This window comes from Pelophylax lessonae (assembly GCF_965119305.1).
Source record: "Pelophylax lessonae genome assembly, chromosome: 2".
Lineage (NCBI taxonomy): Eukaryota > Metazoa > Chordata > Amphibia > Anura > Ranidae > Pelophylax > Pelophylax lessonae.
Window position 1 is genome coordinate 370,006,350 of NC_138769.1, and position 24,177 is coordinate 370,030,526.

At 43.6% G+C, this 24,177-nt stretch overlaps 1 protein-coding gene across 1 annotated transcript in view; it reads right to left on the reverse strand.

Annotated features, from left to right (window-relative positions):
• Positions 1 to 1,192: 1,192 nt before the first annotated feature.
• KPNA6 (karyopherin subunit alpha 6) overlaps positions 1,193 to 24,177 on the reverse strand; it is a 71,011-nt gene continuing 48,026 nt past the window's right edge. Inside the window, exons 10-14 of the mRNA XM_082246241.1 lie at positions 16,897 to 16,975; positions 4,997 to 5,122; positions 4,781 to 4,908; positions 3,169 to 3,350; positions 1,193 to 1,945 (exon numbers count right to left, since the gene is read on the reverse strand). Of these exons, the coding sequence (XP_082102367.1) occupies positions 1,758 to 1,945; positions 3,169 to 3,350; positions 4,781 to 4,908; positions 4,997 to 5,122; positions 16,897 to 16,975 (703 nt within the window). The 3' untranslated portion in view covers positions 1,193 to 1,757. The remainder of the gene's footprint in view (positions 1,946 to 3,168; positions 3,351 to 4,780; positions 4,909 to 4,996; positions 5,123 to 16,896; positions 16,976 to 24,177) is intronic.

The following is a 24,177-nucleotide window of genomic DNA, read 5'->3' on the forward strand; positions in this document are numbered from 1 at the left end:
AAGGCCAAAAAGCGTTATTATGCACTGTTAACCTTTTTGAGAAGGATCAACTATTAGGATGAGCGGAGGTCCTTTTTGTTCGGGAGAATATACTTTTCCTTGCATGTACTGGAAGCATTACAATTGGATGGATGGATGATCACAGATCGACATAAGAAAAAAAAATAAAAAGTACAAAAAACCTGTGGCAGGGAAATTCCTATTTACACTATATGAGCTTCCATCAACCCAGGTGGAAAAAAAAAAAATATCCCTGAATGTCAATTTTGCACACTGAGGCAGAATTGTACAAGAGAGGAAGATATAATCCTGCAAAGTTTGAGTCTTAAAAACCAGTTTTCCGATTTAGTCGAAAAAGCTTACACTTGATCTTACTGAAGCCAGTTGAGGTAAAATAGCTAAAACTGGTGAAGGTCGCACAGTGAAATATGTTACTCAGCATAATAGCCAATATGGGAGGATGGAAAAAAGCTTTGCCAAGCACTGGCCCATTCTCCTACAAGACCCTCATCTGAGGCTACCATTACTGAGTATCAAGAACAAAAGTGAAAGAAAGTTACCAATTGTCTTTTATCCATTACAGATTTCCAATACTACACTTAGTCTGGTGCCCTCTGGTGTTCCCTTGGTTTGCAAAGATTTCTTCAGTCTTTTAGAGATGCTGCAGCCATGTGGGTCAGGATGGGACTGGAATTAACATTTTACGGACTATGATGGACATTAGGAGTTTTAATTCTGCATCCGGTTTTACTCATTTTATTTATGTTCCGTTTTTTTTCTTTGCACTAAATTTATTTTTGCACCATTTCCCAGTTTTCTACATTGATTTACAGGTTAACAGCCTTCCAAAATGGACTGGTTCATGCCATAAATTGTCCTTTTCAGTATGTAAATCAGAGGCACAGTTTAAAAGGAGTTTCAGGTAGAGCCTTGTTGAGAACACTACTAGTAGCCATAAAACGGTTGTGGCAAACAAACTGAAACACAAAAAATCTTTGCAATGGGAGGAAGATCATGAGAAACAAATACGAGAAAACTCTGCCACTGAAGGCAGATAATGATAAGGCACACAGGAGGTTGCGTTGCCAATAAGCACCCAGCCCAATATAAAGCCAAGTACAGCATGGGACCACTGGCAAATAAACTCCTGATGAAATGACTGCTGAAACAATACCTAAAGCCATGTTCAGTGACTATCAGTTACCACTTGTGAGGGTATCCAATTTACGGCTTCATTTTGATCAGAACAGCCCATCGCTGTTTAGACATTTTCCTTATTTATTCCTTTTTTTTTTTTTCTTTAAATACCGCTATCTTTCTCACAAAAAAAGAAAAAAATGTACAATTCCTTTTGCTCCATGTGCTTTAGCACAAAAGAATGCTCAACACATTTCATTCTAATGCGTTATAAATTCTGAAAGTTCTCTTTGAAACCAACCAAAAAGGGAAGGAAAAAAAAAATTACAGGACCTTTTGAAACAGAGAAAGTTCAGCGCTGGAGGAAAGTATGGATTTTACATACAAACCTCACAAAAAGCAGCATTAAGGTTGAGCTCATGGAGTTTAAACTGAGGCATTCACATAGCCATTAGAATCACAGCTTTCTCTGCACATACAAAGCGCAAGAATAAGAGGAAGGGGATAGAATCTCTTCTAATAAACCATGTTTAACTTTACTCCGATGTGAAGTGCTGCTTTCCAAGCTTCCCACTGAATGGAACCTGTGGTAATAGAGTGGCAGGACTGTCCTATTCGGATTATAGTTGGAATCCCTCCATAGGGGCCTCTGTTTGCTGAAAGATGAACTGTTGCTGAGCTTCATCCACAGATGGAACCAACTGAGGATCATCATCTTCTACACCAAAGTAATGTTCTATCAACTCAAAAGCTTTCTGGTAAATTTCCTGATTTTCATGGCTTTGCAGAAACTCTATTTTATCCAAACCTAAGGGAGAAAAAAATATATATAATAAATGTATATCTATCTATAGCTAGCATTTCCTATCTACATTTTATGAACCTCTAAAACACATCTAGGAGCAAAGAAGAACCAACCAGTTTTCCTCATGTCCTCTGAGAAAACTGTTAATAAATCCTATGTTGACAACTGTAGGCTGCCATTCTAGGTCATTGTATACCACTGCCATTTACTCCTGTCTTTACACTGAATTTATAAAGAAAAAAAAAAAAAAGAAGAAGAATCACACTAGTTTGACAAAGTTACTCTAGTAGTGAAATAAGTTTTCCAAACTTCCTAGCAGTAGTGCAATATGCCTTAATTAGTAACATTTCAAAAAGAGAAGACTTAAAAAGTACTGTAAAAGTCTGTTGGAATGTAAATTTGACACTGCCCTTGGGGCTCTGAAAGTGTTTGATGAACTAGGTGAATAGTTCTTCTAAACAAAGAAATTAGTTCTCAGGGTTCGGACACCGACAGACCACACCGCTCCTAGATGAGCTATGGGAATATGTTCCCCCCGAGACAAAGTAGTTCTCACCGATTACGGACACCGACATGAACAACAATTTTTCTCCTGAAAATGCTCTCACAAAATGGAGTCATTTTACGAATTATGTGCAAGAAAATTAAAAAACAAAGAATTTTTGCTTGCCCATGATTGGATGATGGAAATCTGCAGAGCTTCACCTAATTCATTAAGCTCTAGAGAAAAACTTTCCTTTCACAAGTGGAGTAGATGCCCTTACTGGTACAAACCAGACCCCCAGCCAGCGATCAAATACCCTGGGTCCCTTTCTAAGGTGGAACATAGTCCTAGAAAAGACATCCGGGTGGGCTCAAGCACTTATGTTTCACATGTACGTTTTTCACAAATTTCTTTTATATGCGTTTTTGAAAAATTTGTTTTTCAAGAAATTGTATTCATACTTAGGCAGATTTTTGCAAAAAACACTGCTTTGCAAAGACACTTAAATGGATGTGCATTGGCTGAAAATACATAAATGCAAATCATGCTATAGTGTAATGAAATATCGCATGTGCAACTGCTTGAGCTAGGCTTAGCTATAAGCCAATCTCCTGTTTAACCATAAAAATATTTAGACCTTCCTTGGTTGGTTCCTTGGTATTGCAAGACAGATTTTCAAAACACTGTTCTAATACAAATGAGACCCATGGACTTTATTCCTTGCCAAATCCTGCTTACTCACCATATGCTTCTTCAATTAGCCCACAATAGGGGTTTATGCCACTATCTCCTCCCTGTTTTGCCTCTTGCTCCCCAAGTCGTAGAATATTTTCCAAACCATTTAGGGCAACTTGCACGATTTTAGAATCCATGACAGTAAGGAGGTCACAGAGTGGCTTAATGCAGCCCAGGTTTACCAGGTACCTAAATTAAAAAAGTAAACATTAATACAGAATTACCAAAGGTAAATTACCCACTTGCTAACCAGGCCAGGTTTTCTGGAACTTTTTGTTTACAAGTTTAAATTAGCATTTTATTTAGTTGCAATATTTTATGTCACACTGTATTTGCGCAGCGGCCTTTCAAAAGCAATTTGTTTGGAAAAAATTTACTTTAATGAATAAAAACAAAAACACACTAAGTTTAGTCATTTTTATTTTTTTAGAATGTGAAAGATGATGTTATGCTGAGTGAATAGATACCCAATATGTCCTGCTTCAAAGTTGCGTCCGCTCATGCAGTGGCGACAAAATACGATACTGAAAAATCGCCATAGGTAACGCTTTCAAATTTTTAACCTGTTTAGAATTACAGAGAAGGTCTAGGGCTAGAATTATTGCTATCACTCTAAGGATCGCGGTGATACCGCACATGTGGTTTGCACACCATTTACATATGTGGGCACGACTTGCGTAAGCGTTCTCTTCTGCGCGCGAGCACAGAGCGCTTTATTTTCTAGAAATTATATCATTTTTTTTTTTTTTTTTTTTTAAGTTATTTTAATTTTTAACTGTCCCTTTATTTTTTTGGATCGCTTTTATTCCTATTACATGGAATGTAAACATCCCTTATAATAGAAATAAGCATGACAGGTCCTCTTTGTTGAGAGATCTGGGGTCAAAGAGACCCCAGATCTCTCATTTAACCTATAAAAAAAAAAAAAAAGACCCCTTTAGTCCTGAGAGGCAGAAGTGACTTCAGACATCTCTCCAGTCCTCCAAGGGCATAGAGTCGAGTGGGGCTATCCTGCCCTCACTCGACTTCCTGCCCAGGCGTCAGAGGGATCAGATCGGCTCTGGGCTTACGGAAGGCTCTGGTAAGCTCGGAGACGACCAAAAGGTGGCCGTTGGGGGAAGAGGTGCGCACCACTCCCACCGCCTCCAAAGGTGATTCTGTGGCAAATCTGCCGCTGAGACCAATTTTAACTTTTAGAGAATCGCCCACAGTACAAAATGATACCAGATTATGGCAGGTAGCTGCTGCCATAACAGTATTCAACGGCAAAGTATTGATGGAAATGTACTGTGGTCTGTCAGCAAGTGGTTAGGACAGTCTGTCTGCATTGAACTGCAGACTGGCAGCTCATACAGGCACAGCGATCTGCCTGTACGTGGCTCCCTACTTCTAGGTTCAGGGGGTGCACGAGTTGTGATTAAATACCACCAAAAGAAAGCTCTGTGTGTGAAAAAAAATAAACAAAGATATAAAATTTTGTTTGGGTACAGTATTGAATGATGGCACAATTACCAGTTAAAGTAGCGCAGTGCTAACAATTGCAACAAAAAAAAATGCCTGGTCATGAAGGGATAAAACCTTCCAGGAGCTCAAGTGGTTAATACACACTAGTATCTTACCTAATCTGTTCTGCAGTGCCTCCAGATGTGGCATTTGTGATAGCCCATGCAGCTTCTTTACGGGTTCGAAACTCTGCCTTTTGTAAAATTTCAATTAACACTGGAAATATATTGGCATCTGCAACAGCCTAAGAAAAAAAAAAAATAGAATGGGTACGGCATTAAACCTTGCATAAAAATGAGCTGCTCATAAAATTTTAAATATGTACACATTACCTGTATTTGGGCTCGGTTTCCAGCCGTGATATTAGAAATGGTCCAGCAGGCCTCTTTACGAATAGATTCCTTAGGACTACTTAGTAGATGCAGGAGACAAGGCAGGGCAGAGCAGTTTAAGATAACCTTATGAGAAATAAAGAAGTTCTCTGCATTAACTGGAAACTAGGGGACCTACGTGATAATAATCTACATAGAGCCATAACTGTGCTTTTCAATGGCTGATCAGTATAAACTGCTTTTGTTTACTAGATATGCTGCAAGGAAAGTGCACTGCATTCTGAACGGTGTTTAGTCTAAAATAAACAAGGTTCTGCACAAGCTCAGAGCCCTAATGCTATGTACAAAGTCTACTACAGACTTTGCCTACAGAAATAGCATGTCATTTTTAAAAGTTCAGTATTACACAGACGCATAAATATATAGGTGAATCACACTAAAAACAGCACTATGTAAAGAAATGTCTGAAATGGCAGCTGAACTGTACAGGAGGAAGAGGCACTGAAGATTGATCAAGGAAGGGCTGTAGACTGCAGCTGCAGACAACTGGAAAGCCAAAGGCTACAGAAAGAAAAGATCCAAATCAGCAGACAACAGTGGTTGGAGCCAAGCAGTCTAAGTGCTAAGGGTTTGGGGGAACAGGAATCTAGAATCCTGCACTATATAGAAGAGATCAGAGCTATGTATTGTAGCAACAGGGAGAAGCACTCTGTGTGTGCTGGTGGGCAGAACGTCCATTACAGACAATGATAGTAACTATGCCCATGGAGATCCTATGGTGTACCTGGGAAGCCACGATATATTTTTCTGTTCCTATGTATAAGTTTACTTACAAACTGGGGATGTCCATGTAAATCTGATTATAAAAAAAAAAGAAAAAAAGTGTGGCTTTCTAGGACGTCCAGTTAGTTGGATTAACGTTTGTGAATTACTCCCTTCTGTACTCTTGCCTTTACATCATTAGATTGCATTTTGGAGGGGCCCCTTCCTTTAACATGCAGTCTGCTTTTATAGAGTGTATACTTTTTACATTTATCGCGTCACCGCACCCAAAATAACTGTATCAAGCTATTCCTCACCTTTTGCCTTCTTCATAATCTCCTTTAATTCCCAATACTCCCCAGTTGTATGATAAGACCTATACATTTGGTATGCTCCAAGAGGATGCTGCACAGTCACAGGTAGATTGCATAGTAAGGTTCACAAAGTGAGTGGAAAAGATTTGCTTTATATACAGTAGCAAGAAAAACTATGAGAACCCTTTGGAATTAACTTTTTCTGCAGTAATTTGCTATAAAATGTGATCTGATCATTATCCAAGTCACACATTAGGCAAACACCATGTGGATGGATGGATGCAGTATTGATCAGATGCTGCATCTATCCCCTGCAGGCTCTAGGACTGAGAAGCAAGAGGTCAATGACCACAGATCACTTGGTTCTCAGACTTCAGTAAGCAGAGAGCTGTAGCTGTAAGTCACCATCTCTTAGCTCTGCTTGTTCAGTGCTCACTGGAGCGCTGGGCTCAGGCTCTCAGTGGTTCGCTGAGAGGCTGAGCAAGCTGCCGGTCAAGGCAACTAGGTGGATCGGCGTGACATCAGCTGACAGCAGAGTTTTGCCAGGTGTCGGACGAGACTGGGTCACAGGAGTGCAGAACAATCTGCAGTCCTGTGATCACCAGAAGTACAACCAAAATTGCTTTGGCTATACTTCTCCTTTAAGCGGATAAACAATTCTAATTTCTCGTGTCTTTATTGAACACACCAATAAAAACGTAAGGCCCCTTTCACACATATACGGTCCCTTTGTCCGTTTTCCATCCATCCGTTGACGGATGAAAAATGGACATCAATGCACCTCTATGTAAAAACGGATGATCATCCGTTAACGTCCGTTTTCATCCGCTTCCGTCAATGTCCTTTTTTTGAACAGACGAATGTCCTATTTTTCATCCGTCAAAAAAACGGACTGGACGAAAAACGGATGTAAACGGACAAACTGTCGGTTTTTTATCCGTTTTTGCATTGGTAGTAGATGTGAAAAAAAACAGACGACAGACGGATGAAAAACTGAAACATTTTGATGTGACTGAACTGAACGGACCGTATGTGTGAAAGGGGCCTTAAAAGTGCTGGATGAAAATGTGAGTGAACCCACAGACCAATTACTTTAAATGAAAGCTAATTGGGAGTAGTTTGCACATCTGGAGTCCAATTAATGAAATGAGTTATAGGTTTGGTTTAGAGCTGCTTTGAGAAGAGACACCTAAAATATTTTAGGATTGCTGTTCATAAGCAGCATCAGCTGTGAACCGTGCCTCCCAAAAAAGCTTTTTGAAGACATATGATCAAGAGTAGTACATCTGCATAAGGATGGAAAGGGATACAAAAGCAGTATCACAAAAGCAGTATCAACGTATTTAGGCATCCATCAGTTAGACAAACTGCCCATAAATGGAAACAGTTTAATACTGTGGCTACTCTTCCTAGAAGTGGGCGCAAAGCCAAGATGGCTGCCAAGGCACAATGCAGAATCCTCAATAAGATAAAGAACCTGCAAGTAACAGCCAAAGGCTTAAAGACAACACTGGAACTGGCAAACATCCCTGTTTAGGACTCTGCCATACATACATTTTTTTTTTTTTACAGGCATGGGGTCCATGGTAGACCGCCACAGAGGAAGCCACTGCTCTCCAAAAACATTGCTGTTTGCCTTGGAAACTGCAATGCCACTGGGAAAAGGTTTTGTGGACTGATGAAACAAGAGTTGAATTGTTTGGGAAGAATACTCAGTATGTATGCTGTAAGAAGGACATAGCTTACAAACATCAAATCATCATCTCAATAGTGAAGTATGGAGGAGGGAACATTATGATTTAGGCCTGCTTTGCTGCCTCAGGGCCTAGACCACTTGCCATCAAAGGGAAAATTCCCAAGTTTACCAAAATATCCTATAGGATAATGTCAGCTTGGCTGTCTGCCAGCTGAAGCCTAGTAGAAGTTAGGTGATGCAGCAGGACAATGACCCTAAGCATTAAAGTAAATACACTACAGACTGGCTTAGGAAAAAGAAAGTGTGCCTTATGTAGTGGCCCAGTCAGAGCCCAGACCTAAACCGCATAGAAATGCTGTGGAATGACCTCAAGAAAGCCGAAGACTAAGTGAATTAACTATGCACAAAAACACTAACTGGGGTGCAGAGAAATGGAGCAGGTGCGTCTGGGACTGACGATTGAAAATTTGACATATATTTGGCTGTAGCAGAAGGCAGTTTGTTTGCCAAAGGGCTGGAGAGCAGAGCAATATTGAGGTTCTGCAGGCAGTAATAAAGCATGGTGGTGGTTCCTTTCAAGTTTTGGCCTGCAATTCTGCAAATGGAATTAAGAGATTTGGCCAGAATCAATGCTATCCTCAGTGCTGAGGAATACAGGAAGATATTTCTACATCATGGCGTACCATCGTATTCTGCAGTAGGAAAAAAAAACAAACATATAGCCAGATTTACTATCTTCAGTGTAAATAAGAACAAGGAGTCCTGGAAGTGATGGTTTAGCCCACACAGACCCCCGAGCAGGCATTTCTAGCGAGGGGAAATTAAGCCCTAGCCGTCCTCTCCCTAGAATAATGCCGACTACTATAGCAGCGGCAGCGAACCTCCACTGTAGCTGCTATTGTAACATGTACACGAAGGCCTTGAAGCGTATGTGCATGAAGGGCTCGGCTGGACCCAGCCGTGCCTGCGCAATAGAGACAGAGCTTCCAGCCAACAAAGTTCACCGCAGCTACTAGAACAACTTCACACGGCACTGGGACAATTTATATTAGCCACCAAAACAAAATTATTATTCCCCAAAATACATACAATATCGTTGATAAAATACTAAATTAAACTAAAGTATATTATAAAAAAAACAGGGATATTTTAAATGCTGTCTCCCATTTCCGCCAAACATTCAGCCCTGCGGCAGTCCTCAGCCTTCTAGTCACTTAGTCACTCACCCCAGTCCTGCTCCACTCTCCCCACCCCTGCCAATAAACTCTCATGAGAGGGGAAAGAAAAAAAAAAAAAAAAAAGCACTGCTGGGAAATCACTCTCATCTCCTGGGAGTCAGTGCAAGAAACTACTTCACTAGCCTAGGTGATATACAAGCAGGAAAAGAGAACGTACAGAAAAAAAGTTTTTTACTTTAGCCGAATTACAATTGATTCTTAATGACTGAACAGCAAGGGCTGAAGTTTAATTGAATAAAAGCGTAAAAAAAAAAAAAAAAAAAAAAAAAAAAATGACTGAAGGTCCGCTTTAACCACTTCGTACCAGGGCTTATTCTGACACTTCACTCCTACATGTAAAAGATCTACTTTTTTTTTGCTAGAAAATTACTTTGAAACCCCCAAACATTTATAAAAATTGCGTTCGAGAAACTGCTGCGCAAATCTAGTGTTGCATTAAAAAAATTGCAAACTCCATCTTTTTATTCTATAGGGCCTCTGCTAAAAAAAAAAAATAAAAAAATAAAAATTATAATATATATATATATATATATATTTTAATAATATATATTTTTATTTTTTATTTTTAGCAGAGGCCCTATAGAATAAAATGATGGGTGTTGCAATTTTTTTTGACTTTCAAAACGCAGTTTATTGAAAAGTATTAAACAGCTTAACACAGTGAATCAAAATACAAAGCATGAGAAGTCATTGTATACAGGAAAATAAAATGAAAGGCAATTTGCTTCGGCTGTTTAGGCCAGGGACACAGTGCAAACACAATGGCTTCATTCTAATGAAAATCAGAGACAACCTTTGGAAGGAACGACAGACAGGGGTGAAGAACCACCTTATCCCTGTGAATCCAGATAAGGCTAACGACAGGATAACACCGCCATTTCTGACACCCTGCATGCAGAGGTGATAGCCACCAAAAAAGGCTACCTTCTGGGACAGCATAAGCAGGGGAATCTCCTGAACATTTTCAAAGGGAGGTTTCTGAAAGCACCAAATTGAGATCCCAAGGCAGCAACGGAGCCCGCACTGGAGGGACCAAATGTCGGACACCCTGAAGAAAGGTACACACCAGGGAGTCTGTGGCCAAAGGTCGTTGGAAGAAGACCGCCAAAGCTGACACCTGGCCATTGATGGTACTAAAGGCCAATTTCTGTTCAACCCCCCCATTGAAGGAAAGTCAAGATCCGAGTCATCGAGAAGGAGCAAACATGAACATCAAGAGACTTGCCCCACGCAATGTACGTCTTTCATGTACAAAGAGATCTTCCTAGAAGTAGGTTTCCTAGCTTTAATAGTGTAGGAATCACCAATTCAGATAAACCCCTATCCCCTTCAGCACCTGGCGTTCAGCAAAGCTGTCAAAGCCAGCGAATGTAAAGCAGGGTGGAAGATGGGTCCTTGGGAGGGCAGATGCTCCCTAAGAGGAAGCTTTCAAGGAACGTCGGAGATCAGCCACACCAGATCAGCTTACCAAGCCGGAAGAGGCCAGTAAGATGACCAGAATCCCTTCTGCCTCGATCCTGTGTAGAAGTATTGGCAGAAGCTTGAGAGGAGAGAAGGCTTAAAATAGCCGATACTGAACCCACGTGGCCACCAGCGCATCCGTGGCATCTGCCAGAGGATCCGGTGACGGAGCGAAAAACCTCTCCACCTTTCTGTTGAGCCGAGAGGCCAACAGATCCACCTTGGGGGTGCTCAACTGGAGACAGCTGATGAAACTCCTACTGATGAAGGGACCACTCTCCTTGGTCCAAAACCTGCCGACTGAGGTAATCGGCCTGCCAATTTTCCAGCCCAGGAATGTGCCCACCTTAGAAGAATGCCGGCTACCTCCAGAGCCACCAGGACACTTCTTGTTCCCCCTTGGTGATTGACGTAAGCCACAGCCGTGGCATTGTCCAATTGAATGCGCACTGGACAACCCTGAAGATGATCCGTCCAATGATCCAGACACAGTCTGATCGCTCAGGGTTCCAAGACATTTAACTGCAGTCTGGACTCTTCCAGCGTCCAGATCCCCTGAGCAGAACGCTTGCAGAGGATGCCTCCACAGCCTGATAGGCTGGCATCCTTGGTGACCACTGTCCAAGGGGAGCAAGGATTTTCCCAGCCGGAGAATGAAGCCACCATATTAGGGACTCCCTCGTTCCCAGACTTAACCGGATCGGATTGTCCAGAGACTGCGGAGTCTTGTCCTATTTGGACAGAATCTTCCTTTGTGGGGACCTCATATGGAACTGTGCAAAACGGAAACGTCTCGAAGGTAGACACCAGCAGGCTAGGCACCCGCATGCAAGTCCGGAGGGACGATCATCTGTTGGACAGCAGAAGGCAAATTGCAGCCTGCAATTTCTGGAGTTTGTTCATAGGAAGGAGCACTCTGGCTAAGGCCGAGTCTAGAGTCAGGCCCAGATAGTCCAACTTTGTGGGATGGAGCCAGAGCAGACTTCTGAAAATTCAGGATCCAGCCGAACTCCCACAGAGTTCGTATTGTGATCTCCAGGTTTTCCACCAGAGCAGAGGGAGAATCCGCTTGCAGAAGGAGATCCGCCAAGTAGCCCAGTACCGCAATCCCCCATTGGCGTAGCAAAGCTAGCACCAGGGCTAACACTTTTGTGAAGACCCGAGGAGCGGAGGCGAGACCAAAGTGTAATGCCACAAACTGATAATGCTCCTCTCCCACAACGAAGAGGAGAAAACGCTGGTGACTGGCACATACTGGAATGTGAAAGTAGGCATCCTTTACTAGCGATAGAGGCGAGGAAATCTCCCTGATGCAGGGATGTCACCACCATTCGAGTGGATTCCATTTTGAACTTCTGTACCCGCACAAAGCAGTTGAGCGCCTTGAGGTCCAGGATTGGATGCACTTTGCCTTCCTTCCTGGGGACTGAACAGGTTTGAGTAAAAATCCTGAAAACTTTCCGAAGTCGGAACCGGGACAATCAACCCTTGAAGGAACAGGTCTTGTACCACCCCAAACAGGCCCTGTAAGCTGTCTGGGGACAGGCGCAAGTTGGAAGGAAAAAACCTTGCCGGGTGACAAGAGTGAAACTCGATCTTGTGGCGGGACCGAATGACTTAGTGGACCCACTTGTCTTGCACGAGGGAAGTCCAGGGATCCAGAAACCAGCGAAGACATCCCCCCCACCTGCGATACAGGTGGGGGTGCACCTTCATGCTGAAGGAGCCTTGTCCACTGGTCTGGAGCAGCTGGATCTTGGCTTGCCAGACCAGGTTCATTTGAATCCTCCCGGAGAGGCCCTGAAAGGCTTCAAGCCTTTGTCAGTCGATCCTGAGGGAAGTAAAAAAGAAAAAAACAAAAAACAAAAAAACATATGAGCTGAGAAGGAGGGTTCACATCTACAACGAGGTTCCTTGCTCTTATTAGCCTGCGGAGGAAAGGTACTCTTTCTCCTGTGAGACCTTAAATGACGTCATCCAGGGTAGCTCCAAGCAGAAGATCTCCTTGGAAAGGAGGATCTGTCAAGGCCTTTTTTGAAGTCTGAGCCACAGACCAGCACTTGAGCCAAAAGACACGCAGCCAAAAAACAGAGAGGCGAGCCACCAGGGGGGACGCATCCAAAAGAGGCATCACAGAAACTGCAGCCCCTGGACCAGCTAGTCTGCCAGCTCAGCAAAGGCAGGGGGGCTGTTCCCCCTCCAGGTCATGGCGTAAGCGCTTAGCCTACTCAGAGTTTGCGACACTAGGACAATGGTGAATACTAGCCTCATTGCCAAAACAGACAGAGTGTACGTACTGCGGGCCACAGCTTCCACCTTCCTGTCAGCTGGATCCTTAAAGGCCGGGGACTCAAATGGAATCATGGTTGCCTTGTTTAATCTTGAAACCGGAGGGTCCACCACCGGTGGCACAGTCCACTTCTTAAGAATGGGACTCCTCATAGGGGTAACGCCTGGTAAAGCGATTAGGAACCCCACGGTGACGCTTTGGTCGTCCCCACTCTTTAGCGCCAATTCTGTCAATAGGCAGGGAAAGGTTAACACCTTTGCTGCTCTGGATGGCTTGTGAGTGCCAAAGGGTACCTGCGTCCTCTATCTTCAGGGTCTTACGCACAAATACAATCAGTGCATTCCTCAGCGCCTATTTGTGTGTGGCCGAAGATGTGGAGGAATCAGCCTCACTATCAGAGGATTCCAGGCACGTGGTTGCAGACCCAGCAGGGTGACCCACGTCCGCGGTGGCCAAATCAGATGAGGCAGGGGGAAGGCGGGGGGTGCTCGGATGAACCCACAGCCTCAGAGAGAGGATCGGGGGGGGGGGGGGGGATGTGCTCCAAAGACTCCACGAGTCACCAGGGGGACCCCACAAAAAGCGTAAAACACTGCTAAGGGACAACCCCCACCGCATTGGCAGCACCACCCGGTCACCAGGCACAAAGCACCAAGCGATCCTCAGAGAGGATGAGGACCCCACCAGACTCACCACCCACAGAAACAGGCACCTGCAGCCACCAGGAGAATCTGCACTACACGTGTGGCGAACAGGAAGTAAAATGATCCAGGAGTCAGCACCAGGGGATGAGGAGAGGCTCCCACCGCCAAAATCACCGCCCAAAGGGTTCCACTGTCATGGACCCCGCCATTTTTAATGGCAAACCACAGCAAAACGGCCAAACTACACAGACATGGCCACATGTATAGAAATACACAGGCTACAACAAATTGGCGGCAACACAAGTTATACAGGGACCCAGGATTCAAAGACCGATCTAGGCCGGATGGGGGGCCCTGGCAGGAGCCCCCACCAGGACCAACCCCCCCCCCCGCACAGTCGATCGTCCGGTCTCCGGTGGCGCACCCCCCCAGACACCATCACTAGTGAGCGCCCTGCCCCCACCCCAAGAGCAGTGGCCAGAACACCAAACAGTCCCAGCTTATGTGGAGGGAAGGGGGGGGGGGGCAGGTGAGGGAATCAGCAAGGGGGAAGAGGTGATGCCTGTGGGAGGGAGGTGAAACCTGGGGGTCCGACTGTCCCAAGGAGGGGCCCATGTACACCCCAAAAACCTCCAGGGGAGGAGGGGAGACAGCTACTCGCCATACCAGGAATCTGGCGGGCACTGATCCAGACAGAACCCCTCTCCATACAGATGGGGGGGGGGCTGTCTGTCAAGAGGAATGCTGCGACTTGGGCCAAGACCTGGTAGTATGCGACCTCACAAGGCGTTTACCTCGCGGGCCAGCCCCCGTCCAGAGGGGCTATGTCGCGGCCGACCTAGCATGGGCCAGACTGGGATGACCACTGGATCTAGATTATCCAGCGCCCAGCCTGGCAGTTGATTGTAAATCTCACAGGAAAAATCCAGGAAAAACAGAAAAAAAAGTTTGCCTGGACCAAAGATCTCAGCAAGGAACTAGGTCCTTACTTCAGACTAGGCAGAAAAAAAAATGAATGGCTATAGCAGAGAGTGGAAGCATACACCCTGGGACTGCCCATGGGTGTAGACAGAATTCTTTTGCTGCCTAGTGTCCTACTCCTGTAGGGGGCAGTATAACCCAATGGTTATGAATACCAGGAGCTGTGTCCGTCAATGAACAAAAGAGAAAACTGCGTTTTGAAGATGAATGTGCTTCCCCGCCTATTGTAACTCTTCTCATTGGTATTCCCCCAGACATTTTTTTACCAGGTTAGAAGGGAATTTGTACAATTTTCTTTGGGCTGAATGCCCCCCCCAAAGAATTTAGACAGACACATTCATTCTACCTAAACATTCAGGAGGACTTGGTTTTCCAGATCCTATCAGATATTACCAAGCCACATACCTGGCAAGAATATTTGGTTGGTGCAAACACATCACCTCAAAAAGCTGGGTGTTGTTGGAACAGACCATCCCCCAGAGAGCCATTCCTTGGCTGGGAACCACCTGCCCTTCATCAATACGTGATCACCTTGTTATGGGCACCACTTACGAAATTACTGGCAAGATCTCCCCGGCAGTTTCTTAACTCAGGCCCAAACTCCACGATGTCACTGGTCTTAGGGAACCCCAACTTCCCCACCAGGGCACTCCAATAACAAATTTCTCCAATTTGTCTCAATTAAGCATTTTAAACTATTAGACTTTTTGTCCAATGGGTGTTGGAAGTTGGTCTCTTCTATACAATTGATGCTTTCTCCCCACCTCCCATTCTAGCAGGCCTACCAACTTCGACACTACCTACTTTCCATGCCACGCCCAATGGCTGTAACCCCACCACTAACCTCTTTTGAGCTAGAGTGCATCTCTGCCACTCCTACTAGGTACAGGCTTTCCGTGATCTATGCAGAGTGGAAAAAGACTTGGACCTACGGCTGACACCAGAGCAAAGGGACTCACTTCTCTTCGTCACACATACAGCCCCCATTTTCTTCACAGCCACAGGAAGCCAGCTACAATCTCCTAGTTCATTGGTATAGAGTCCCAGCTAGACTCCACTGCATAGTCCTGAATGTCAGCCCTGGCTGCTGGAGATGTAGAGGAGAAAGAGGGACGTTATATCACATTTTGTAGACGTGCCTGCGGATTCAACCTTTGATGGGACATATGCACCCTGATCCACAACTTGATTGACGTCTATAGAGCAGAACCCAGCTGCCTGTCTTCTACATCTCAGCTACTGTTCCAAACAGAAGTTGCTCCTTAGTGTGGCACCTTATCAATGCAGCCTAGGCATGCATTCCAGAGCTATGGAAATCCCCATCCTTGCCCACTGTGCAACAGTGGATAAAGTCAGTAAACATAATGCATAAGGAGGACCTCGCTCCATCCTCGAGGAAACAAGAAGCCTGCTTATGCATGACATGGTGCTATTGGACCCAGTTCAACTTCTCTGAGAAATACAATAAAATCCTTGCATCCAGCTCTGAGCATCCTGCTACATGATAAGCTTGAGGTAGAACTGTCAGCTACTCATGTCCCCAAATCACCAATTCCATCCTCTACACCTGCCCCCCCCACCCTTATCTTCTCTTCCGCTTACATTTTCCTGCTCTTTCTTCCATCCCTAAAACTTGTATGAATTTTGTTTGACAGAAAGAGGGACTCCCCTTCCTGCTGGCGAACAAAGAACCATAGGCAATCTCTTAGACTGAAGCAATTTGGGTAGTCCTGCCTAAAGTGAATTCTCTGATAGGGTGTTTACACATTTTATTACTGCATCTATCCCTGCAGGTATAACACTTTGCTTATCATGCTACTAGTCTTCTTTAGGGAGATTTAATACACAATTACCAGGTTACTAAAAACTTTGCCTTCCTAACCGTTCACATCTTATGCCTCACGTATATTTCAGACCTCATTCAAAAATAACTGTCGTCATCGTGCCTCCAATGGCCTACTAATGTTCTCCTCACTCAACCTCATGCAAAAGGTATGTATGAAAAACTTCAAAATTTCTCTTGGACTGCCCTCATCTGAAGTTCAGATTCTCAACTCTATTAATTTATTGGTCAGCACACGTTGACAGCTAATAAATGAAGGATAATTATAATAAGTGTGCAGTGATTATGTTGTTGGGGGTGGTGTCTGGTGCTACATGATGCTGTACATGACATACTGATTTTCATAGCCATGGCTCTTTGCCTCCTTTGCAATGCTGAGAATGAGAAAGAAAAAATTATTTTTTTTTGCAAAACCGAGGCTTTCCATGAATATTATTGCAAGAATTCACTTGCTTTTTCAAAGAAAATCAATACTGGGAACAGGCCAAATTATTAGCTTTCAATATAGTAAACTATTTGCAATTTACCTGGTATTCCAGTATTCATGCAATTATCGTGTGTGCTTTTAACAGAATTCAGCAGGAAAAATACAATTTGCAACAGCTAATTATACATATCCCTAAAAAAAAAAAAAAAAAAAAGTCATAATTTAGTTACATACTGGCTCTCACCTGTGTCTGGATGTCATCTCCTGTAACAATATTTCCTACGGCTCTCAGTGCAGGTGATGCCACCTTGTAATCATTGTGCCTGAGAGGAGAAGCAAGATAGATTTATGTTACAGCTCAGGCCTCAGAGACAATTAAGCATTTATTCTGCACTGCCATCAATATTTAATGTATTGTATCCACATTACTGAATTGCTATAAAACATGCGTTATGCTCTAATCCCAGAGAAGGACCTTCAATCAAAGTTAATACAGAAAGCTAAAAGTTGAGCAAATTCCTATGTGGGGCACTGGCTGGAATAGGTCAGAGAGTTGAGGCACTCCCCTCCCTCTCCCTGCCCCGGCACGTCCTATTTCCTTAGTCTATCAGGCATACAATTGTAATACTTTCACATATTTATCCCGTCCCTAGTCTCCGCCCCCCCCCCACCGCCCCCCAAGGGAGCGGAGGGAGGAGGGGGGAGAGAAGAGGGGGCAGAGGGGCTAGATCTTCTTCCAAAAAAAAAAAAAAGGGGGAAAAAACCTGAATGGAAAAAGAGGTTTTGCCGAACCTATCCCCCGTATCTGCCCTTTCTCAGCAATATCTCCTAGCATTATTGCTCCAGAACATCTCTATTTTACTTATAAACATATTATCTAGAGGGTGGCATTGGTACATAGTATTCCCTCTCTGCTTCGTCTCAAGAAAAAAAAAAAAAAAAAAAAGGAAAAAATATTTCCCCTTTCTTTCTCTTTCCCTACCCCCTCCCTCTCTCCAGCACTCCGCTTACTGGCATCATTCACATGTGATAGTTAATGCCGGTAGTATTGTTAGTGTATTCCCCTAAAAAAAAAAAAAAAAAAAAAAGGGAGAGGGGGAGCCACGGAAACATATATGGTCTTCATCCAGAAGAAAAAAAAAAAAAAAAGGGGCCATGCTGTTCTTTGCCCCCTGAACCTATATTCTTGGCAAAAAAAAAAAAAAGGGGGGAGGGGAGTCCCTTCGTCTTCACCTTAACCTCACCCTCTTTAAGGACCAAAAATTATGGCCTTAGTGTGTGCAATCATAAAAAAAACAAAGTGATATCGACACTATTCCTAGGGTCGTGATTTTAAACTGTGAAATTACTTCCCTTTCACTACCTCACTACCTCATTTCTCCTCCCACTTTCTTCATGTGTATATTATCTAATCATTGTGTAAAAAGAAAAAAAATAAATATATAAAAAAAAAAAAAAAAAAACCACCCGAACAACAAAAAAAAAGGGGGAAAAAGCCCCACATATAATCAGAAAAAAGATGGTGTCACCAAAAAAAAAAAGAAAAAAAACCACTTCATTCGTGTTTGTGTCTGTGAGAAAAAATAAATAAATAAATAAATAAATAAATAAAATAAAAAGGTTTTTCCAGGAGGGATCAGTAAGGGAGATTGAGGGACCCCCATCGCCAACTCCATTCTATACCCACTACGGAGGTATATACCTCCTTCTAAAAAAAAAAAAAAGGGGAAAAAAAAAAAATAGGGGGGGGGGGGGGGGGTTACACAGAATATTCTTCCATAAACGTTTCCCATTTCATACATGTATACATATTTACCAAATTTCCCCTTCCTCCCTCCCCCTCAACTGTCCTATAGATATAGAGGAAATAAAGGAAAAGAGGGAAAAACGATTCATACCCCTTCCCCCTTAACAAAGAAGCGCCCTCCAAAGTCTTATCCCTCCCTCTCTCCCCCCCAGACTCTTATACATCAGTGCTTTTCACATTTAGGACTCTTTATCTTCTTCCATTGGGTTTATCCCGCGGTCTCCCATAGGACTGTCCCATTGTCCTAGGGGAAATTGTTAGCCAGTTCTCCACCTGTACTGTTTCCACTCTCAGAAACTCAAATAGATCAGGCAGGTCTGCTGGGGTTCGGAGCATAAATGATTCTTTTTCTTTGAAAAAAGTTACTGCTAGTGGGTATCCCCATCTGTATTTGAATCCTTGCTGCTTCGCTCTTTCTAACACCGGACGCAGTAATGCTCTTCTGTAAAGTGTAGTTCTAGACAGGTCTGGGAGAATTTTGATTTTAGCGCCCTCACATTCAATTGAGCCTAAATCCCAGGCTTTACGGAGAATCTCCTCTTTTTGCGCATAATAATGTACTTTACATATGATGTCCCGTGGTTTGCTAGGGTCCACAAATCTGGGCCCTGCCACTCTATGGACTCTGTCTATTTCTATGTGCGCCATTGTCTGTGCTTGTGAGACCGGGGCTAATACTTTGAGAAAAATATCCCTCACCTTCTCCTGTAGGTCCTCACCCTCTGTCTCTGGTAGCCCCCTCAGCTTCAGGTTTCCCCTGCGACTTCTGTCTTCTAGGTCTTCAATATGTAACTGCATATTGATCAGTGTATCTGAAAGTGTCTCTGTGGTTTTCCTGACCTCTGTCACTTGGTCTTTCACTGTTGTAACTTCCATTGCTTTTGCACTGACCTTACTGGAGAGCTGGGTCATATCAGCACGAAGTTCCTGCATGTCCCGTCGGTGTGTCTCTTCGATCCGCATGATCAGTGCTTCTATCTCCGATTTCGTAGGTAATGCTTTCAGTAGCTCCTTAATTTCTGGGCTTTCTAATCTCTGATGGTTTTCAGTCGATTCCCTGCTCTCTTCAGCAATTACCGCTGGCGCCTGTATGTCTCTGTCCGTCATTTTTCCGGTATTATCTGCAGCCTGTACAACCTGTACAACCTGTGTACTCTGAAGACTCTGTTTGGTCTGAGTTCCGCCACGTGCAGCCGCCATCTTAGGGTCGGAGGTCCCAGCTATCTGCTGTGGAAAGTATTGCTGGATGTCTCCCGATCTCCTCTGCACCTGGCGGCGTTCTACCGCAGAGCGTTCACTGGCTGAGCGGGTCACCGGGCGCGTCCTTGCCCAGTTGCTTGTTTGCATGCCGGTTTAATTCTTGTACCATGCCGGTCTAGGAGAGGGACATGCGGGAGCTCTTCAGACACACGTCCTCACATCTCCGCCTCTCCGAGCCACAGGGAATAGAATCCCCAAAGAAACAATACATGCACATATATCGGTAATCCCTAAGGAGGGGAAAGATCCCACCTCATGCAAAAGCTACAGACCGATTTCGCTATTGAACATAGACTTTAAGATCTTCACGAAGATCTTAGCCACAAGATTACAGAAATATTTGAAGAGGTTGATCCATCTGGACCAGGTTGGATTTGTGCCAACTCGAGAAGCGAGGGACAACACGACTAAACTGTTGAATCTACTACATATAATACATCAAAATAAAACACAGAGTATCCTACTTAATACCGACGCGGAAAAAGCGTTCGACAGGGTTAAATGGGAGTATATGTTTGTTGTGCTCCGACACATAGGGATAGGAGAGAAAATGCTCAAATGGATAACCCAGAGCTACTCAATGCCTACGGCAAAAGTAAGGGTAAATGGAATACTATCAACGGAATTCCCCATTACAAACGGAACGAGGCAGGGGTGTCCCTTATCCCCTCTTCTATTCGTATTATCCTTAGAACCCTTCCTGTGTAGAATTCGAGCGAACTCGGACATTTCAGGCATTAAAGTGGGCAAAGAACAACATAAATTATCAACATACGCAGACGATGTAATGTTCTCGATTACGAACCCAGTCATATCACTCCCCAATCTGTTACATGAATTAGAAATATACGGAACCCAATCTAATATGAGGATAAACCTCTCTAAATCCGAAACAATGGGCGTAGAGATTCCAGAGATACTTCAACAACAATTAAGTTCAAACTTTAAATTGAACTGGACAAAGACGGCTCTAAAATATTTGGGAACACTGATCACACCCAGAATCTCCCAATTATTCACACAGAACTTTATACCTTTAATTAAAACAGTAGATTTATTGCTACAGAAATGGAAAGGAGGAATGCATTCCTGGATTGGAAGGTGTAATATAGTTAAAATGAGTATATTGCCAAAGTTTCTGTATATTTTCCAGGCACTCCCTATATATATATTCCACCCCAGTACTTTAGGCAAATTGAAACCCTGATAATGAATTTTATATGGAAATCTAAACGCCCGAGAATAGGGAAAAAATATCTAACTAAATCTAGAGTAGAGGGTGGTTTAGCTGTTCCAAATATGAAGAGATACTACCAAGCTATACAATTGGGTAGAGTGATAGACTGGTGCAGACATGGAGAACAAAAGATATGGCCAAACTTAGAACAATTACAATGTGAAATCCCGCTTAAAAGAGCTCCATGGTGTTATAAAATAATACCAGCCTCGATCAAGAAACACCCGATTATAGGAAACACGGTTAAAGTATGTGCAAAAATATTTGAACAGGAGAAGCTGATACGGGAAAGGTCCCTGCTGTATCCAGTACTGGGGAACCCCCATTTTGTTACAGGATACCAAGATGGGAAGTTTAAAACCCTGCTGGAAAAGGGAATTTTTCAGATATCTGACTTTATTTTGGAGTTAAGATGGGTAACAGTAAGTGAGTTAATGGACCCCTTGGGCCCTTTCGGCCTAGATTTATGGAGGGCCTTTCAATTACGCCATTTTCTGAGATCTTTACAACTCCCCACTCAAGGAGACAAAGATTTAACAGCTTACGAAAAAATGTGTAATCAGCAGGGAATGTTAGACCATGCTATATCTAAACTGTACGCTTTATTAATGACATCAACAGAACGATGTAAACTACCGTTTTTGAGGGAATGGGAAAAAGAAATGGACATTACTTTCTCGGTAGAACGAGAAAAGCAAATAATCAAATCAGTATTTTCAACCTCAAGATGTTTCAGAATACAAGAATTAAATTACAAAATACTAGTCAGATGGTATTATACCCCAGTAAAAATGAACAAGATCTCTAGGACAAACACAGATCGGTGCTGGAGGTGTGGGACGGGAAGAGGGACAATGTTCCATATATTTTGGTCATGTCCCGGAGTAGAAATATTCTGGGAACAGATCTGGAAGACGATACAGGAAATTATGAACTGTCAAATCTCAAAAGAACCGGCTCTCTTTCTGTTCCATACACCCAGCACACCCATTCAGGGATATAAACAATCTATTATGCCACATTTTATAAACGCAGCTAAAATATGTATCCCTCTTAAATGGAGGGAGACTGACCCCCCTAATATAAAAATGTGGATAAAGAAGGTTGAGGAAATAAGTAAATTAGAGAATCTGGTAATGTCTGCCTGCCAACAATCAGATAAATATGAGAACAAATGGAAACAATGGAAAGAGTATGTTAAATCAGAGGAATGTCAATCATTAATGATAGAATAAGAACTGGCTGATTAGAAATAGATAAAAAATGGCGAGCGGAATACTGATAGTCTTGAGATCTCCATGAAAGGCCAATTGGGAAGAGAGGGGAGAGAAACTTATATTTTTCCTTTCTCCTTTTTTTTTTTTTTGGGGGGGAAGAAGAAGGGAAGGAGGGAAGGGACTGGGTAGAAAAGGTTTTTTTTTGAGAATGGCTATGATATAATATGTCAGTCACGATGTTTTTGGAAGTTAAAGATGTAAGGAATGACATGTATATGTTTATGAATTGGAATAAATAAAAGAAAAATAAAATTTGAAAAAGAAAAAAAAGAAAGCTAAAAGTTAGACTGCTAACACGGGCTGTCAGTCACACATCCCAAATGCTCCACACCCCTCAGGCTTTCACTAAAAATGCAGGAGATTACTAAAAAGACTGCTTTGCTAACTATTAAACCACTAAATACTTGGGCTCCTGTACACAATATGGCTAAAGAAGTGTTTGGACATCATTCCAAATAAATGAATTTAGGAGGTTTTAGTGAAGGGGAATGTTGGTGCTACAGCCTACCATACAAAAACATTTAGAAAACTGTGCAAATCCAACCTTGTGTCAAAATTTTGAGAAAGACCCTTTTCTATTCCACTAGGATGGCGCACATCAGCACAAAGCCAGGTCCCTTGAGGACATGAATAGCAAGCTCAGTGTGGACAAACTCAAGGGGCCTGCACAGAAAAACTGAATTTTTGTAAAATCTTACCGTAAAATTCCTTTCTCTGAGTCCTCCGACAGTCGCCGCCCCCTCCAAGTCCTCACCAATGGGTATTGACCTTTGCTCCGTAGGAGTAGCTAGGCAACAAGAATTGTTAATACAAAAGCTTTTAGCATAGACACACCCCTAGGGGCTGTCCCCTCAGTCAATACCTCCCTGCACCAGCATTCCCAACTCAGTTTGGTAGCATAGCAGTAAGAGTACATAAAAACCCCCAAAAGAAGGGCGGGGGGCGGCGACTGTCGGAGGACTCAGAGAAAGGAATTTTACGGTAAGATTTTACAAAAATTCCGTTTTCTCTTACGTCCTCCGACAGTCGCCGCCCCCTCCAAGTCCTCACCAATGGGACGTCCCAAAGCAGTGTAGACATGAGGGGTGGGAGACGCAACCGTAGAAAAAGGCAACGCAGTACCCACATCAGAGAAAGGAACCTTACCACAGTAAGAGAACCAACTGGGCAACAGGAAAAACGTGCTCAACAGGAGCAACAGCCCAGGAAAACAAGTAACCCAGGGGTAAAACACCCCAATAACCAAGGGCCCACAAAAAACAAGGGTCCCTAAGAAACTGCCGCACTGAGAACTTTACGGCCAAAGGAGGCATCAGCCGATGCCTGAACATCCACCTTATAGAATTTGGAGAAGGTGTGAACGGACGACCAAGTCGCCGCCTTACACACCTGGGCCACAGAAGCCTGATGACGGTAAGCCCAAGACGTACTCAAAGACCTGGTAGAGTGCGCCTTCACAGGGAAAGGAGGAACCTTCCCCTTCAAGGCATAGGCTTGCTCAATGATCTGTCTGATCCATTTGGCGATGGTCGCAGCCGACGCCGCCATGCCCTTCCGAGGTCCTTCAGGAAGGACAAAGAGGGAATCCGACTTGCGAAAGGATTTAGTGGACGACAGGTAAACCCTGATCGCCCGGACAACATCCAAGGAATGTAAGGCAACCTCCTTCGGATGCTTAGGCTTCGTGCAGAGCGAAGGCAAGACAATGTCTTCATTAAGGTGAAAATCCGAGATCCTTTTCGGAAGAAAGGATGGGTTAGGTCGCAGGACCACCTTATCCTTGTGAATCACCAGGTAGGGAGAGCTGCAGGACAAAGCCGCCAGCTCCGACACCCTGCGAGCCGAAGTGATCGCCACCAAAAAAGCAACCTTCTTGGACAACAGAGACAACGAGATCTCCCTGATCTTTTCAAAAGGAGCCTGTTGTAACACGGACAGAACCAA